This window comes from Molothrus ater, chromosome 6 (genome assembly GCF_012460135.2).
Source record: "Molothrus ater isolate BHLD 08-10-18 breed brown headed cowbird chromosome 6, BPBGC_Mater_1.1, whole genome shotgun sequence".
Classification (NCBI taxonomy): domain Eukaryota; kingdom Metazoa; phylum Chordata; class Aves; order Passeriformes; family Icteridae; genus Molothrus; species Molothrus ater.
The window spans coordinates 42,416,728-42,435,552 of record NC_050483.2 but is presented as its reverse complement, the minus strand read 5'-3'; the positions used below and the strand labels follow the sequence as shown (position 1 = coordinate 42,435,552).

The 18,825-nt window shown below is 33.6% G+C and overlaps 1 protein-coding gene across 1 annotated transcript in view; it reads left to right on the top strand.

Annotated features, from left to right (window-relative positions):
• Window positions 1-18,825, top strand: part of CEP128 (centrosomal protein 128) — a 98,320-nt gene that overhangs the window by 37,774 nt on the left and 41,721 nt on the right. Inside the window, exons 16-19 of the mRNA XM_036384921.2 lie at window positions 3,536-3,700; window positions 6,534-6,707; window positions 8,303-8,362; window positions 10,043-10,235. Coding sequence (XP_036240814.1) covers window positions 3,536-3,700; window positions 6,534-6,707; window positions 8,303-8,362; window positions 10,043-10,235 — 592 coding nt within the window. The remainder of the gene's footprint in view (window positions 1-3,535; window positions 3,701-6,533; window positions 6,708-8,302; window positions 8,363-10,042; window positions 10,236-18,825) is intronic.

Genomic DNA, 18,825 nt, shown 5'->3' with positions numbered 1-18,825 from the left:
GCAGGTGAAGTCCCAAGTGACTGGGAAGGGCAAGCATTGTACCATACAGTCACCCCAGGACACCACCTTTTAAAAGGGTAGAAAGCAGGACTGTGGGAGCTACTGGCCTGTCAGCCTTCTCTCTTTTCCTAGGAAGATCATGGAACAAAACCTTTTAGAAGCTACACTAAAACCACATGGAGGACAGGGAGGTGATTTGAGACATTCAGCACAGCTTCACCAAGGGCAAATCGTGTCTGACCGACCCAGTGGCCTTCTCTGATGGAGTGACTGCATCAGGGGACAAGGGAAGGGCTACAGATGTCATTTGTCTGGACTTTTGTGAAGTGTTTGACACAGTGCCCCACAACATCCTTCTCTCTAAATTGGATAGAGATGGATTTGGTGAGTTAGATAGACTCTGGACATTGGACTGTTAGATAGATAATAAATTGGCTGAATGGTCACATTCAGAGGGTTGTGGTCAGTGGCTCAGAGTCCAGATGGAGTCCTGATGTACAGGAGTGATGAGTGGTGTTCCTCAGGGATCTGTGTTGGGACTAGTGTTTAGTTATGTAATGTATCATTCATGACTTGATAATAATTCTTAAGCAGTTGGTAACATGGAAACCTTTAAGTGAAGAAAGCAATAAAACCCCCCCTAGGTGGTTGTTAGTAGAAGGATCATTAAAATCAAATGTTTTGACAGCAGTGCTTAACATTGTAGACCTAATTTTTAGTGTGTACGTCGTTATTTAAGTGGTCTATCCAAAAGTGCTTTTTTCTTTGGCAATGACATTGAAATTAAGAGTTTCCATTTGATATCAAGTGAGAAGAAGGAAAGTGTATTCTGGATGCAAATAAGAAAAAATAAGTTGATTGTGACTGTGTTTTTCTATGAAGCAGCAAGTCCTACTGTTAGGACCTTTTTATTTTTACTGATTGTTGAACCTAAACAGAGTATTAAAAAAATTCACTTCCATATTTCATTTACAGTTCCATGACTTCCCCAGAATCATAAATCCTAAATATATTTTTTAAGAGCAGAAGGTTTGAGGGAGATGAATTTTCTATGATATTAGGGTAGGCAAATTTTTTAGAAGTATACAGAGTGATAATGCACAAGATTCTCTTAATTAAGAGACTATAAGTGAAAAAAATCAGAAAATCACATGCGTCTCTAGGAAGATCTGATGAGAACATGTCATCCTGCAGGTGATTTGGTTACTTTTTGTCTGAACTCATCATTACATTGCATTTGGATTTCAATTTTATGGACATACTTTTCTTCTAAAGTAAGGTAAACTTCACATACATTTTATCTTTTTTTACCCCCCCTTTTTTTTTTAAAAGTATTTTGTTGTTAGAGTACTGTTTGGGGAAATCCAACAGAAAAAGTTGGGTTTTTTAACCTATTATATTTTTTTTTTCAAGCTGCTAAGATTTTGTGGCTAGCAACCAGTTGTCTTTTACTGTTACAGTAATAATTGACCTTATTTATGCCTCAGCTGTGTCCAACCTTTGTAACTGGAAAGGAATATACATATCCTGTCCAAAAATAGTTAAAGCTTTAAAAATAAAGGTTGGTTGAGGGAGACTTGAGGAGTGAAGGGGAATTTAATATATTTGTAGAATCCAAAGCCTTAAAATTAAAGAGGATGCATTTATGAGTTACTTCCAGGAAATCAAGGGTAGAGAGTTCTGTATTTGGAGAACTAACTTCTGCACAGATTGTAAAAAGAAGTGACTTTTGATTTTAGTTGTTCTTTCCTCTCTTGCCTACTCTGTATGGTACTTTCTTCCCCACTTTTGCCTGGTTTTCTGTAGTGCAGCACTGGACTGAAAAATAATTTAGTTAAGGATTTTTTTGGGTAGTAGGGAAAGTACCATAAGAATATTGTATGATGGAAGAGAACTGGAGAAAAACAGAGTTTTTTGAGATACCAGTGTTAAGAAGGATCCTGCTGTTTCATTACTGAAGTTCTGATGCTTAAACTTTTAATTTGGTTTCTATTAGAACATCCTAAATGATTCCCAGCCAATGCTCTATGATGTCTTATTTAGTATTTAAAAGGATTGATACACTAGGCATAGGAAATCAAGTGGTTTGCTTAGTGATCCCCATTTGGCTTTGTGCTCAGAAACTCTGGATCTGTCACCTAATTTTAAAACATTGCTTTAAAAACATGCTTGTTAGAATGATAACATACAAAATTTCCTGCTGCCTGACAGTATGGAAGTATTTGAAGTATTAATCGTTAATCTAAACTTATAGAGGTATGTATCTATACATATTAAATTGTGTATATGTGTATATTTCTTTTTAAATTAAATTTCTGTTTTCTATACATTTTTCAATTGTGCCATCCCATTTCCCCGAAGAGTATTAAATGTTAAAATTGGGTTCAATAAAGATCAGTTAAAATATAGTCATATCTACCTTGTCATACTGGAAATTAATAAGTATTGACTTTCTCTTCTGTGTCTCAAGGGTAATATAGGTGAAGATTTTTTTCTTGAAATGTCTCTATCTGCATAGATGTTATAATGCAATTACTTTTAGTAGGAACTGAAAAGTTGATTTTTATAAGCATATTCACAGAAAATGTTTGGGGCATTGTAGGCTTGTCTTTGTGGTCTTAAATCTTTGTAGACTGTGAATGCCAAAGTTCTTTCTCAAATTGTTCTTTGGAAGAGTTTTTGTAATCCGTTTACTGTCTAAATTAGTGTCTATATGTAGTGTCTAAATTAATTCATAAAACTTCTCTCCTTACCCTTCTTCCTCATAGAAGTTATATTTATAGTGTAATTGGGAAATAGAATTTTTGCTTTTCCTCAGAAAGAAATTTACTTCCCAAGTTTTTTTGTTTAACTGCATCCCTCACGTTATCGACTCTGAAACTGGTTTTGAGGAATGTGTGTGTTTGCTTCTTTGTTGTCTTTTTAAAAATTTTTTAGATATTGTGGAGCATTTCTCAAATCTCTCATTTTCAGTCAATTAATTTTTTCACTGGAAACAAATATACATTATTTACTCATTGTTTTGGGGCTTTCTAGATCCTTACATGTTTTCTTCATTTTTCTTTGCAAAGTTTCATGAGTAGCATTAATCATACAAAGTAATAGCACTAAACCCACACAAATCTAGAACTTAAAAATACTAAATCTTTGCTGTTGTTTCCTTGCAGATATAAATTTAGCACTGGTTCCTGAAATTAAATGAGTTTTAGACTTTCTGATTCCAAATTATTTTAGTAATGGAAAAGCTGCATAAATACTAGGCTTCTCAGGATGATGTAAGCTGATGAGCATAGCAGAGCTGAAATGAAGAACCTGAGACTTCTGTTTTCTGCTTTTAAAGCACTGTATGGTTCTGCAACTTTGTGATGCATATTTTCCATGTTCAGATAAGTAATTGCACTTAGTAGAACTTAATTTAATTTTTTACATTTATCATTTGGCAATAGTGTTCCACAGATATCAAACTTCAGAGTTTGGATGTGTTTTAAAATAACCCATACAGTAACGTTGTAATCTTTTTTCCCTTTACCATCAGATGGAACTTTTAGAAGAGAAAAACATAGTCAAGGCTCAGTGTCGACAGCTGGAAAAAATAAAAGTTGAGTGTGATAAATTGACAGAAGAATTAACCCAAAATGAGGAAGAAAATATAAAACTAAAACGGAAATGTGAGTTTGTAAAACAAGAACTGGAGAAAAAGGTAAAATTAACTGATTTTAACCATGATTTGTTTCTCTGCTGATAAATACCTAATATAAATGATGGATTATAGAAATAGGTGGTAAACCTAAAAAACCTGAGCCTGTATGTATTAAAGAATACACCCAGTTGTGCCACAGTACATGGTTTCTTTATGAATGAAAGAAGACAAAAATGCTTTGGCTGGATTATGAATGGTATCCCTCCAAAGATTTGCTTATATTATTTAGGACTAGAAATATAAATCCTTTTACTTGCCTGATGTCTAATGTAGGTAACCAAAAAATGTTTAATCAGCTACTTCTAGTTTTCTTCATATTTTTCTTCAAGATGCAGTGGAACTGTGAGTAATTTAGAAATAATTTGAAGTAGATATGCAATGTAAGCATAGTAAAAGAAATTCTAAGTAATGTTGGGGTGGAGGATTTTTGGTTTTATGGGATTTTCTTTTATAGTATAGAGTTAGAAAAATGTTAAATTTGGCATTTCTTTAGCTTGCTAAACTATCAGGAAGTGGTTTAAAAGCTCAACTTGTCAGACTAGTAAAAAGTACTTAAAATGAAAATTCAAAAATGTGTTTTTTCTATATTGGCATTTTAGTTGTATAATATCTATCATTAAGAAAATGTGTTTATAGGAATGTACATAGGCTTCTGTAGTCTGTGGTGTATTAGCTCCAACCTTACCTAATATTGGGAAGACACTTTTTGAATCCAGATAATCTTTTATCTCTAAATTGAAAAAGATCAGAGAAGGTTTTAAGCATGCAATCCTGTGGTCTCAACTTTAGCAGGTAAAGGCAGATGGAAACTTCTATTAGCTTGCATTAATGGTTAACTTAATAGTTGCTATTTTGGTTTTGTGGATTGTCAAAAGGGATGTTAGGATGGGGGAAATAATATTACCTCTTCAGAAACCTCATGCTAGCATACAATTGTGGCAACACAGCAGAAGCTTATTGTGTTACAGAGTATTTTATTTCTTTTCCATGCTTTTTATACTTTTAATATTCTGTTCTTAATGCAAATACTAATTCAAAGGGGCACAGGTATTATAGCTAGCTTAGATTTTTTTTTAATGAAAGGTGAAGGAGCAGAGCATAATGGTTGGTTTCTTTCCTTTTCCTTCTGTGCACTTCTGAGTCATTAGTGACTTTTTTTCTCCTGTAAGCTCTGGATGTAGAATGATAATGAATGTTGGCACATTCAGAAAATCAAGCAGAAAAATAAAAAAATAAAATTATGTGTTCTATTTTAGTCATGATCTTTGGGAATGAACTTTGACGTGTTGGAATGCATTCAGTGAATAGTGGGGTAACAGAATACAGATACTGGTAATATATGCAGTGCAACCTTATTGCTTTCAGAATACTAGTCTAGGTCAAAACTACTATTTCAACTCCCATCTTTCAACACCCATCTTTATAGTACAGAAATACTGGAATCTGTCCATCTTAAAAAATCTTATGACTTCTTCAGTTTGAATAACTACTGTCCCAAGTATTTTTGTATTAGTTAAGTGAAAAAATCAGACTGCTTATCAAGTATTGGTGTTTCACATTTGTAGGCCACCTACATTAAAACACCTGTTTTGCTAGTAGAAATAAACACCTACGCGTATATATGTATACAACCTGCTGAAAGGAGATAGCAAGGTGGATGTTGGTCTCGTCTCCTAATTAGCAATTAGCAAGTGATGGGACAAGAGCAAATAGCCTTAAACTGTGTCAGGGGAGATTTAGATTGGATATTAGGAAAAATGTATTCAGGCATTGGAGCAGGCTGCTTAGGGAAGTGGTTGAGTCACCACCCCTGGAGGTGTTCAAAAGACATGTACATTTGGTGTTCGGGGATATGGTTTAGTTTTTGGCAGTATGGGGTTTTTAGTTGGACTCTATGAATGATTCTGTGATTCCATATATATCCCATTCATGGAACTTGGGTGTTAGACATTACCTAACTCTGCATTGGTGTCTCATAAGAGCAGTGTATGAAGACTTCTAGCAAATAGACTTCAAACAGTTGTACCTTGTCATTGTGGAGGTCCACAATTAAAAAATTTTTGAAATCCATGCTGTTCTCACCATTCCTGGTGCAACTCACAGTTAAAGTGTTTGCCCTTTGCTGCATTACATCCTCTTGATCTCAGCAGCAGACAGGTGTGTTTCCATTTGACTTATTCTCACAGAATAGGTTTTTCTATATTATTTATAATGCATAATTCAATATTTTGTGTAATCTAGCAGCAGTTTTGCTTGATTTTATGGCGGCTCTATCATAGATATAAAAGAAGATAATCTGAATTTTAGAAACCTGTAATATATTTAATCAACTTTCTGACATTAGCTGATAACATAAAACACTTTCCTCAGTGCCACTCACTCTCCTATGAGATATTCTTTGAGTAGTTTTCCTTGGAGGGCACACTGACTGCAATAAAATTTTCCTTCTGGGATCTCTTTTCTGACGGTAAAGATTACATGCCTACAACAGATTCAGGGCAAAAGATAATAATGGGAGTATTTAGTCTGGGCTCTTTTTCTACTCATGAGGAGATTTGTATTAGAACATCTATTTTTGACTTTGAAAATAGGCTTTATGATTGATGAGTTTGGATTTGGTAGGAGTTTCTTCATAACTGATTTACAGGATAATGAGGAGAACCAAGGGAGGAACTTACCAGTGCTATTAGAAGGTATTATTTTTCCATGGCAAGCAGTTGAACTTAGCATGACTGAGTATGGTCTGATTATGAGATTGAATGATACATGGCTGATGACATGTATTATTAATGCAATTACTTAACTTTGTTTTGTTTTTCCTTTTTCACTCCAGGAAAAACAGATCAGCAATGAAGATCATTTGAGAAAGATGAGTGAGGCCAGACTGCAGTTTAAAGATCAGCTACGTCAATTAGAAATGGAACAGCAATCCATTCTCTCCATGATAGGAAGTGAAATTGATGCTGCTTGTGAAATCTTTTCTCGGGACTCCATGGAGAAATTCAAAGTAATTCTAAATTTTAAGTTTGCTGCAGGTTTTGTTCTTTTCTTGATAAAAATTTGTTTATCAATTGTTATCAAAAATTTGTTTATCAATTGTTATCAAAAAATTGTTTATCAAAAATTTGTTATCATGCATTGTTTTCACTGTTGCATAGATAATCATTCTGACAGAATTATGGGTATTTAGCTGGTACAGAGGGACATTGCTGTGTATTATGGGATACTATGAAGGACTGTCCATGCATTAGTTGGTACTACTTCCTTTTTTTTTTCTTTTTTGAGAAATAGTTCTTTTGTTTCTGTGAAAGGACCTTTTAATAGCCAAAGTTTTGAGGTAGGTTTTCTTAGGCCATGTTCCTAGAATTGGGAAATCCTTAAGAAGGGCCTAAAATGCTTTTAAAACTGGGAGAAAATGAAAGAAATTTTTTGTTAAAAAATCACTTGGATGCTTTGTTTTTCTATGTAGAGAACTGAATACTGAAAATGGAAAGAGTTTATACCCTCCTCTTTTGAGGAGCAGGTCCTTGTATCCAGAAAACTCAGACTCAAATTTTCAGGAAACTGGTAGCTTGCTGGAATTTTTATTTTGCTACTTCTCCTTCAACCCCCGTCTCCCTGTAGCTTTTCTTCTGAGCAGTCTCATTTGCTCCCCAAGTACAGAAACCAGTCTTGCTCCCTCCATATGATTCTACATGACTGATCCTCTTAAGTCAACATTGCACATTTCTGAGAATAGTGAGAACAGAGACTGTCTGACTCAGCTTGTCGCCACACTTACAAGTGCTTGACCTAGTGGCTTTTTGGCCTTAGCTACAACCCAGAGTACATTCAGATTACATATTTTTTTGTGTCTTGCTGTTTAAACAGAAAATACTTTGTAGCTCTTGGTCATTTGACTGGGCTGCTTTTGAAATAGATTTTTTTTTCACGATTGACACCATTTCTCCACTTATACATGGAGTTGGTGTATTGCAGCACAAAACTAGATGAGAATTCTAAGAAAATGTATTTGACAAACAAGCTTTCTCCTCTGTATCCTTACAGATAGGTTTTTTTTATTAAGTTTTATAATCTGCTGTAATTGCCAGATTTTGGATCATTGAACCATGCCTTCTTGGACTTGTTGCTCACCTTGTGAAGATTTTTTGGTTTCTGGATAAGGTTTTGCAGATCCCTGTTTATACAATTCTACTTGGTTTCTTATTGCTGGCCAACTTAAACCAGTTCTGAATGTGAGTTTTTGACTAGACAGTTAATGTGAAAAAAAAGTTAGTTTTGTGGTCCTGGTATGAATTTTCATTTTTTTTAAAGATAAACGTCTTCTTTTATAATATTGTTCCTCTGCCTTGTACTTCAGGTATTGCTAAGGTTTCTAAAAAGTTTCACCATTTACTTCAAGAAGTTGCCACTGCAACTTGGGTAAGCAGGAGGAATTTGATGGATAAATATTTGTATTGAGAGAAGTCAAGCACTAGGCTTAATCTTCCTTGATAAGAAATGTATTTCTTTGATGAATTTCCAGTAAGCAGAAAAGACTTTCTTCCTTCTATGCCTAATTCCCGTTTTATGTCTGTTTCTTTGTCACCTGCTTTTTCATAGGCAATAACCCTTACACCAACAGTACTGAATGATCCTCATCGCTGGTTAGCAGAAACAAAGGTAATAGTCAAACCTCCTGAAATTTTACTGAGTAAGCTAATATTCAGCATTTGATGATGTAGTGGGAAGTGTCCCTACACATATCAGGGAGTTGGAACTAGATGATCCTTAAGGTCCTTTTCAGCCCTAACCCTATATTACACTTGAGTGAGGGGGTGAGTCTGTGAATGGATGGATCAGGTTTAGTCAAAAGTCCATTTAAAATGGCATTTCAAGGGTAAAAGAAAAAATACAAAAGCCTTCCTTTGGCAATTATTCTGATATTTCCAGACTTTTATTTCAACTGATAGAATAATTTTCCAAATGTTTCTATCAACAAGAAATAGGCATCTCTATAGCAAAATAAATAGCAATGCTGTTTTCACAAAAAAAAAAAAGGCATTGAAGTAAGAGCAGTGATAGCCTTTAGATCTGGTTCAAATTTTTTGAGTAAAGCATGAGAATGCTCTAGTCAGCAGGTTAAGTTTTTCTTACAGCATTATCACAAGGCTAGAAATTATTTTAAATAAGGCCGGTATTTGTTCACTCTAAAATTTATTAGATTGGATTCTTGGAAAATGAATGATTTTTCTTCCCCATTGAAGCTTTCAAATCCTATAATATGGGGGCACACATGCTTGAGAACATCTTCAAGGTGATGACTGTAACTCATAAATCTTGCCTTTCACTTTGCAGCTTTCCTCCAGCTCCCTTAGCTCATACACATAGCACACTTCTTACCCAGTATCTTTTAAAAGAAGTAAATTTCTCATGATTAAAATAGATCACAAACTGTGGAAGACAACTGGTGGTTTTGCTTCATATAGAAAGGTCAAAGCCACAGGAGAATTGACTTAAGGAAAAAAAATTGCAAATGTTTGCATGTAAGAGATTATTCATGGCATGTGGTCTGTGTAAGACTTGTAGACCAAGAAAGACTTCCACCATAGATAACAGAAATAAGATTGGAATCAAAGGAGAATGTTATGGAGGAAGCGTTTTCTTCATTTGAAAAAGTGACACTGACATAGTATTAAAAAGAACTTTCAAAGACCACCTATTAATACTTTGCAAACCTAAGTTTGTTTAGCTGCTAGAGGGAAGTTTAGAATGAACGACTGCTTAAAGTGCCACTTCTATTTTCTTTTGGTTTTAAATCCTGTGTGAAAATTTCCATATTGTATTCCATTTCATCACTTCCAGATTTACTAAATTGATCACAATCTTATCAATGAGATCTTTTTCTCCTCTGAGAACCTTAATTATTGACTTTTGCTGACTAGAAAGGATTGATGTCACTTTTTTAGAAAGGGGAAATATTTTAAATTCTGCCAACATTAAAATGAGAGAAAAAGGTACTCTGAAAGGAAGGCCTATCTCTTGGTGTCTATGTGTGCACTAATTCAATGTGAATTTCCATATCTACCCTAGCAAATTCATGCTTCTGATTTAAAAGAAATAAAATAATATAAACGAAAATCACTTTTCACATATAATTATCAACCAAAATATGTCCTTTGGGTCTCTTGAAAATCAACTTATGTTCTTTTAATATATCTGAATGCCCTCTGTTATTATTGTTCAGATAGCTAAAAATGAGTAATCTGTGACTCCAAAGATCATTTGGTCAGTGAACATTTATGTCCTCTCATTTTTATTAGAATTCTTTACTTTTTATTGTACCTTTTGTTTTAAATGTAGACTAAGCTTCAGTGGCTCTGTGAGGAGGTAAAGGAAAGAGAAAGTAAGGAAAAAAAGCTGCGATGCTACTTGCTGCAGAGCCGAGAACAGCTCAAGCACTTTACACAGATAAAGGAGACTGAACATCAGTCTCTCTTTAAACAGATAAAAAGCCAGGAAAAACTTTTGGAAGAAGTTCACAGAGAAAAAAGAGGTATGTTACGGATTCCTTTTTTGTTAATAAAAGGGATAAAGAATTTAATACTCTATTAATTATAATTTCCATGGCACAGTCATTTTATCAACTAATTATTTCAAACTGCAATGGGCTAGTGCCAACCAAGAATAATGTTTTGTTTGTGGTTTTTTATTTTCCCTTGCTGACAAAAAAGGCAAATGCAATCAGCTACGTTTCAAACCCATACAGTGGCTGAGTAACACACGAGTTTACATCATGCACAGTGGATAGAGAAATGATTTCCTAGCTGTACCATCTGGGACATTGCACGACCTGGGCAAAAAGAGATTATACAAGAATCTGAGGCAGTCTGAGTTAGACTGCTATTGCATAGCTCACTGTGTCATGGTACGATCTTTCATTGTATTCTGTTCCCTCAGTTTTGGAAGAAAGGTGTCACCTTTTAGATTTTCTTCAGAAATCTTGTTCCGGCCTTTATTCAGGACTCCATACTGATAGAACTGGGCAGAATAAGTATTCTCTTTCATTATTTTGTTTGTTGTCGCTTTGTGCTGATTAATGTCGATTCAGATAAGTGTAAACTTTTAGTAAATGTAGTTACAGCTTCTAGCAGTTGACTTATTGAAAATGTTTTGTAAATTGCAACAAAAAACAAAACTGCTTGGTTTTGGCAAGAACAAAGTTAATTCTCTTCCTAGTAGCTGAAACGTGCTGTGTTCTGGTTCTAATATGGATAGTAATGTTGAAAACACACTGATGATTTAGTTGTTACAATCTAAGTCAAGCAGTTTTCAGTTTTCCATGCTCTAATAGTGAGATGGTGTACAAATAGCTGCAAGGGAACATGGGCAGGCCAGGGGAACTGGCAAAGGTATATTCCATGTATTAGACTATTATTCCCAGTGTACAAACACAGGAGAATTTGGGAGGAGCCAATCACAGCTGGAGAAGGGGCTGGACATTGCTTGGTGGTGAGCAGTGATACTGTACATCACTTGGGTTTTTTTTTATTTTATTTCTGTCTTTTTTGACATGTGCATGTCATGACAGTGCGTGTGACAGTGTATGCAAGAATAATGGATTTACAATCTCCATGTGAATTTAATTGGTTTGTTTTACAGTCATGTCAGCTTAGATTTTTCTTTTTAATTTGAAAATTATGATCTTCATCATACCAAACCAGTTATTTTTCAGAAGTTGCAGAAGGTAGAGAAATAATGGAATGCATATCTGTTCATCTGAGTTTTGAGTACTGTCATTCACTAAGGGATACATGTAAATGTTTAAAAGGGGTTTTTATTTAAAAAAGGGTGCAAGACAGAGTCTGACTGTTTTTATAATTTGAGTGAATACTCTTACATACTGAGAGAGAAGCCCAGCCTTGATTATGAAGCAAGTAATACAAGAATGTAAACATGTAAATAGTTGAATGGATAAATGACTTGAACATGAAATTTGGAAAAGCTACTTTCCCAGAGGGAAAAAAGAAAACACAGCTAAAAGCATAAAAAAGGTGTTAAGCCAAAAGGAGAAAGCAATCCATCAAAATGATAAAAAATTTAAATTAAGGATACAGAATGCTGGTTGGCTTTTCTTACTTAAACATAAAAAATTGAAGTATTTACACAATACTAAGGCACCCAGTAATGAAATCACAGGCAAATCCCAGGTACAGGAATAAAGCAAATGAAGGCAGAATGTCTTTAATTGATTAAAAAAGCCCTTCACTTTATTTTTTTTAACACCAAAGTATCCTTTAAGGTATTGCTAAATGAAATAGATATTAAGTCAAATTTGATCAAATGGATGAAAATATTTTCTGTTGCAATGATGCGGAGTTTAGATGGAGCGTTTTATCAGATTCTGTGATAACCATGAATATCCATGGATGTGGTTGACTGTCCCCCCCTGACACAAACCACTTATCTAAGTACCTGATATAGTCTGAAAATAGTCCATTAATTTAAGTTCATATAAATCAAAACTTATGAAAATGAGACAGAGAAATTGTATTCTCAAGATATTGATTTTTTAATTTCCTTTCTGTGGATCTGATGTAATTTATTCATGGAGATTTTTGGGGAGAAAGAATAAAAATAGAGATTTATGGTGGACATATCAAAAGTAGGTGGCATAAATATTTAAATTGCTTTGTTGATGAACATGTTTAAGGAAATTTTATTAGCTTAAATAGATTTACTAAAACGTTTAACTATGTATTTTTTTGTCTTTTCTCTTCACCAAGGCATTTGTAAATAGCTGGGATATTGTAGGGTTTTAAAACCTACTTACAAATCTCTGTAGAAGTGTTAACATTATCACAGTGGTACCTGTGGTGATATAAACTGGCTGTCCATGTGGTATAATCCTGACAAATACAAGTAAGCTAACACAGAGAATCATCCATGAGAGAATATGAATGAAGCAAAATGCAGTTGTGAAGCACAGAGTTTCAGGATTGTTTACAGAGTAGCAGAAGTTTCATAGTTATCTGGAGATGCTTCAAGATCAGCTACATTTGTCTTCTATTCTTGATAAGAGTATCATGATGGTAAGTTTAGAAATTCAGAAGTCTAGCAATATTTATAAATACAGAAGAATTGAAGAGAATGTGACTTCTGATTTCAGGTTTGCAGATTGGTACTTTGGATGCAGTTCACTACTTAACAAGGTATTTATCTAGCATGCTACACAATGGGATATTTCAGTAACAACCTGGATTCTGTGTTCATCTTGGAGTGATTTTGGTCTTAGAATCAAATTTATTGCACTAGGTATTCAGTATGTTAAGGAAATAGACAAAGGTCTGAGGAAATAAAATGCATAAGTTCCCGTTTCTTAACTAAGAAATTAATTTGCATTCTGGAATCACTGAGCATGTCATGGTGTTCTTAAGAACAATTTAAAAATTAGTTTAGCTAACAAGAATTTTATTATTTTTTTGAATGCCATTGTCAGCAATTGTACCCAAGACCTGGCACAAATTTCTTTCATTTATTGTATTTCTATATGATCTAGCCAGATGGTGTAGTCTGAAAAGCTCATCATTCAAATCAGTGAAAGTCTGTATTTGATCCTGGGTGGACCCAATGGTTTTATAAACTCAGATATACTTTAATTGCCTTTCCAAGAAAATCTTGGAATATATTGACATGTACATAGGTAGACATAATATGTTATATAGTGGTGGACATGAAGTCTGCACAGTTCTCTTGTTTCAGGATAATATACTGCTACTTCAGAGAAGACACAGACAGTCAACAAATAAATGTTTAGCAAAATAAGACCTGACATATTTGGGAAGACCATATCTGTTCCTTTTTTAATGAAACAATGTTAGTATGGCTGTAGTGATGTAAGAAGAGGAGGTGCACTGCTTGCATTTACATGACTGATTCAATTTATCTCAAAATATTCTGCAAAAACTGTTTTACACCAAGTCCCAGTGATGCAGGACGTATTCTGTATCAATTCTCAGTGTCTACTGGAATAATGCTCTACAATCACATTTGAATTATTGTATATTTAGAATCTCTTATGTAGGTATAACACTTATACCTGTACTGCTATATATATATTATATATATATATATATTTATACTGCTAAGTAAAGCTTAGGAAGTTGACAGCTGTAGTCCTGAGTTGTGATAGACTAATATTAGATGCCTTTGTCACAAGTACAAAACTGTTCTGGGCAAATGTGTGGTGTTTTTCTTTATGTATTGAGTTTATCACTCATGCATTTGTCATAGTGCATTGTCTTATATTTGAGGATACAAAAATCCAATTTTGAAAGACTTATATTTTAGCTGGTTTTAGTGGTGGTGTCAGCTCTATGAATCATACAGTTACCTTTAGTTTCGTCACTTTAAACAAGTAAAATTTGTGAAGATTTTGGGAAGTGATTCCTGAAGCAAGACATCAGTTTATTTTGATTTCTTTTTTTTCTGTTAGGTTCAGACAGGATTATCTGTTATTCAACTGCTGTGGATAATGTAAACTCAAAAGAGCCTGGTATATTAAAGTAGATTAAAAATGTAGGTAAAACCTTGCTTTGACAAAACCTAATCTTTCAAATTATATTTCTGTTTTTTTCTGTTTTAAGTCAGGAAGTCCAATTTTTGTTTGAGTCCAGAACACTAAAGCAGAAAGAGTAAAGATTTAAAATAAGAAACAGTACAGTACATTGAATGTTAATATACTGACACTGAGCAATCTCTGCTATTAAACTGAGGAACGGGATGAGATTGGAAACCTGTGAAAATCAAAACAGTGTAAAATCTTTCTATTATCACCTATTATGTTTTATTACATAGTAAAGTACATATGCTGTTTTGAAGACAACTTTAAGCCTGAATCTGCCCTTTCAGCTTTGATCCTTTCTTTTTTATTAAATTTCTTTTTCTCATATATTGCACGATATTGCCCTTGTATGAACAAGAGTCCTTTCTGTGGCAACAAGAAACATCACAAGGTATTTTCAGGTCATCTTTTATTGAACAGTGGATGGGAGCATCAACTAGAGAGAACACTCTTTTAAGCATACATACAGGAAGGAATCTGAAGGATTTCAGAGAAACTTTTCATAGTACTTGGTTTTCATAGTGAGCTTCAAAATTCATAAAGTTGAAAATCATTACTGTTGAAATAATTTATTTCTTCTTAATAGTGTTCTTGCCCTTTAAATAATGCTTGGTTTTTTTAATGTGATGGGGGAAGGAGGAGGGAGGACTTCTAAGTTATTTTTAAACTTTGCCAAAATGAACCTGCGTTCAGAGTCTTAGAAGAATGGAAATAAGCCCAAATCATTTAGAAATCCTGCCCTGTGGAATTTTTTAAATCGGAAAACTGGAAATATCTAACTGGACATGCATTGCTGTAATTATTTATTTGTTTTCTGGAACCATTTTCATTTGACATTATCTTTTTATGCACTCATAAAAATATGGCTGCCATTGTAAAAAAGAGAAGGTAAGAGATGGGATCAAACTGTAGCTAAGATGTTTTTAAGACTTCCTTTGATTTCTTTTTTCTTTCTGAATCACATACTTTAGATGATTATCTGAAACTTATGTACAGTTTTTTGGTGTGGAAAGCATGATGAGTCCTTTAAGTCAGTGAGTTTGTACTGCTCATTAACAGTAAGAGACTATATTTATTAGATTTATTTCTTGGTTTACCTGCACATACCAGAAACTAAACCAAAATTAACAAAAGTAACCAGGGGGATGGGGACTCCGTGTATATTAAATAATTAAAATGTATTATTTCATTTTTTTCTTTCTTTTGTGAATTATGACTTTTATCTTTAAACCAAGCTAAAATAGCTGGTGTTCTATGATCTAGTGGTTTTTTGGGTTTTTTTACAGCTGTTGAAATGATGGCATTGGACTCTTTATAAGCACAATAACAGCTTAACAGTGATTTAACACTATGTAATAAAGAGAATCTTGTAATCAACTGTACAGCTTTATCAGGACTCCTTGAATTAATATGAAAGGTGCTGTGATGCTTTTAGGTTATGTACTATGTTTCTATACCAAACTGATATCGCCATTTTACGGCTGTTAAATTTTAAAAACCCAACCAAAAAAACTCTACTCCAAGCAACACAGGCACTTGCACATTTGTATTGAATTCAGTATTTTTCTGAGAAGTATGTAACAGAAGCATGCTATCTGTCATTTATTCTTCTTTAGGTAACAATGACATCCTGAAGGAACTCATCAATATCTGAAAAGATGTCAGTTCATTTAAATAATATGCTGTCTTATAGGAAATAAAACTGAACCAAGGGCTCTATGTTCCTCTCCTGTTGTGCCTATTCCTTTGGTCAAAGCCGTCTTAGTCTAAAATACAACTGAATCATGTTTGAAATTTGAACAGAAATGAAAAAAAATGCTATCTATGATTTAGTATAGTAAAGTTTTTGAAATTAAAGAAGTATTCAAAATCTTGCATCTTGCTATGTTATAGATTCAATGTCTTTCAAAATTAGTGCTTGTTGTAATGGTTTTGCCTAGAATTTTTCAGGCTGTAATAGAGTATGATTTTCAGGGTAGTTCATTGCTATGTTAAAAGCTTTTCTGTCCTTTCAGCTAACAAGATATCTAAGATCCTTCTTTTCCTAAAGTGAGTCCTAATGCTGTGGTGTATTTGGAAAATTGAAGTTTAAGTGCTATGTCAGTACTAAAAAATTCCTCACTTTGATAAAGGAACTTCTTGTCAATACCAAAAAATTCCTCACTTTGAGAAGAATTGATCATCAGTAAAACTAATTCTTAATGTTGACTGTATACAACAAAATAATTTTAATTACACAATATACATTTAAAGTGAATTCTTGGAAAAAAAAGGAAGTCTAGCTGGTTTTGGATTTTTCTGTATAAAAATTAAATTAAATAAGTGGAATTTAATCTGTTTGCCCATTTTTTTCCTTCTAGTGGGTTAAATATGACAAATTCCTGGGTTGGATATTTACTCTGATCAGCATGTTCAGGGTAATAAATGTCTATATCTAACATCTTTTTTTCCCTTCTTGTTTTTTTTTTAAGAAAATTAGAACGTGATTGGTACTTTTAAATGCTTTACATATTTTGTAGTTAAAGGGGAAAATCCTTAAAAATGTTTTAGAGCCAAGCAAGACAAGAAAATTAACTATGCAGTTCATATAGTATGAGTGATTAGAACAATTAGCTACTAATTGTTTTTACTAAATTACAGGTTCCTCTATGTAGTTTTTTAAAAACTACAGACACATAACACTGGGCACATATATCTGAATCTTCTTTAGAGTGGACAGAGAATATCACAGTATTTTTCTTGTCTGCATCTATTATGTCTCTAGGATAAAGCCATAACATAGTCAAGGGCATTTGGATACTTCTGCCTATTTTAAAGGACTTGAGTTGCAGGTCATTTACTGTTAGTAAATATTGTTGCTACAAAATTTTATTTGTTTGCTTAAACAGGTACAGTATCTGAGTCAGAGAGAATGTGCCTGCTCGTGGTTATGTACCAAAAAAAAAAAAAGAGACAACTGAGGGTAGAGCTTGGTCTCCTATTCCTCAGCTGGATTTAATTCTACACCACCTTTCTACTCTGAGAATTATTTTTTAAAATACACATGTTCATATTGCAGTACTTATTTTTGAGTATTTAACCATTACCTTTGTGCAACATTATATATTGCTAGTATGTAAATCTGTGTTTAGTGAAAAACATTTAAATGTAAAGTTTATCACCTTACTTTTTGTTTCAGAATTCTAACACTTATGATTTTGTTGTGGATTTTTTTTTTTGTTTTTTTTTTTTTTGTTTTAGTATACCTGGTGAATTGAGGTGCCTACCACTAAAAAAGAGACAAAGTGCAAACCCAAGAAAAGAGATTCGTTGAAATATATATGTATGTACTTCATGCATATGTACATACTGCATCAATATTGGATGTACTTCACCTGCCAGGACAAAACCTTTGTCTTCCTGATTTTAATTATATTTGATGCCTTGGCTGTAAAACTTTACTTGCTTGATTGGATTGAAATTCTAGGAGCAGCATTTTCTGAAAATAAGGCTTGAATGTTGTCTGTATGGGAAACTGCTTCTACTTGCCAAATCAAATGATCAGACAGTATACCATTTCTTGCAAGACACAGTATAAAATGAAAAAATCCTAGTGAAATGATTTTGTTCTAATGCAACATGCTTAAAATCCATGGAACACATTTTTATTAAGGAAGAGCTCAAAGGGCAGAATTAAGTTAGGATGTTATTGAATGTAATGCAATGAGCTTACAGCTGTTTGGCAATCCACAGTTTACCCTATAAAGTTTTTTATGCCTGTTACAAACCAGCTTATTTTTTAGCAGAAGCATATTTAAATTGGGAGAGAACTTAGTTTTTCAGATGCCTTGCTTCTGTAAAGACATGAGCCATGAGTCATGGAACTTGGGAGTGAGTTTGTTTTGCATAGCTTTGTGTCATCCTCGTGTCTGAGGAAGAAGGGACTTTCCTCTCCAAGCTGTTGGGAATGTTGAACTGATGTTTCTCAAGTGTATTAAAGGGATTATAAGTATGTTGGGCTATGTTTTATTAAAGTGGCTTCTTACATAAGAGTGGAATGTGAATATTCTACTATATACATACTTATTCTCTTAAAAGTTGGAGAAATATTAATACTTCATCCTTGGTCAATGAGACTTATCTACACAGACTGGTTTAATGAGTTTGTACCATGCACTATTCATGTATTACAGTGAAACAGAGAAAATAAGCAACAGTAGGATAAGATATGAACTTTAAGGTTGAAATATTTTTAACTTGTTGCAAAAACATCTCAAATTTGAAAATACAAAAATACTCTGTCCTTTCTGATATATGTATGTTATATACAAGATGTATATGGTATAAAATCTTCAGGCTGGCTTCTGATATTGTGGGAATACTGCATGATGAGGGGAATAAAAACTGAAAGCTTTCTAAGATTTCTTTTTTGGCTGTCTCAGGAATGATTGTATTTTAAAATCTAAGGTCTTTACAGTACACTTCAACTCTTATATTGATCTGATCTTAAAACACTTCAGTGTGTGACTTCTAAAATAACTTG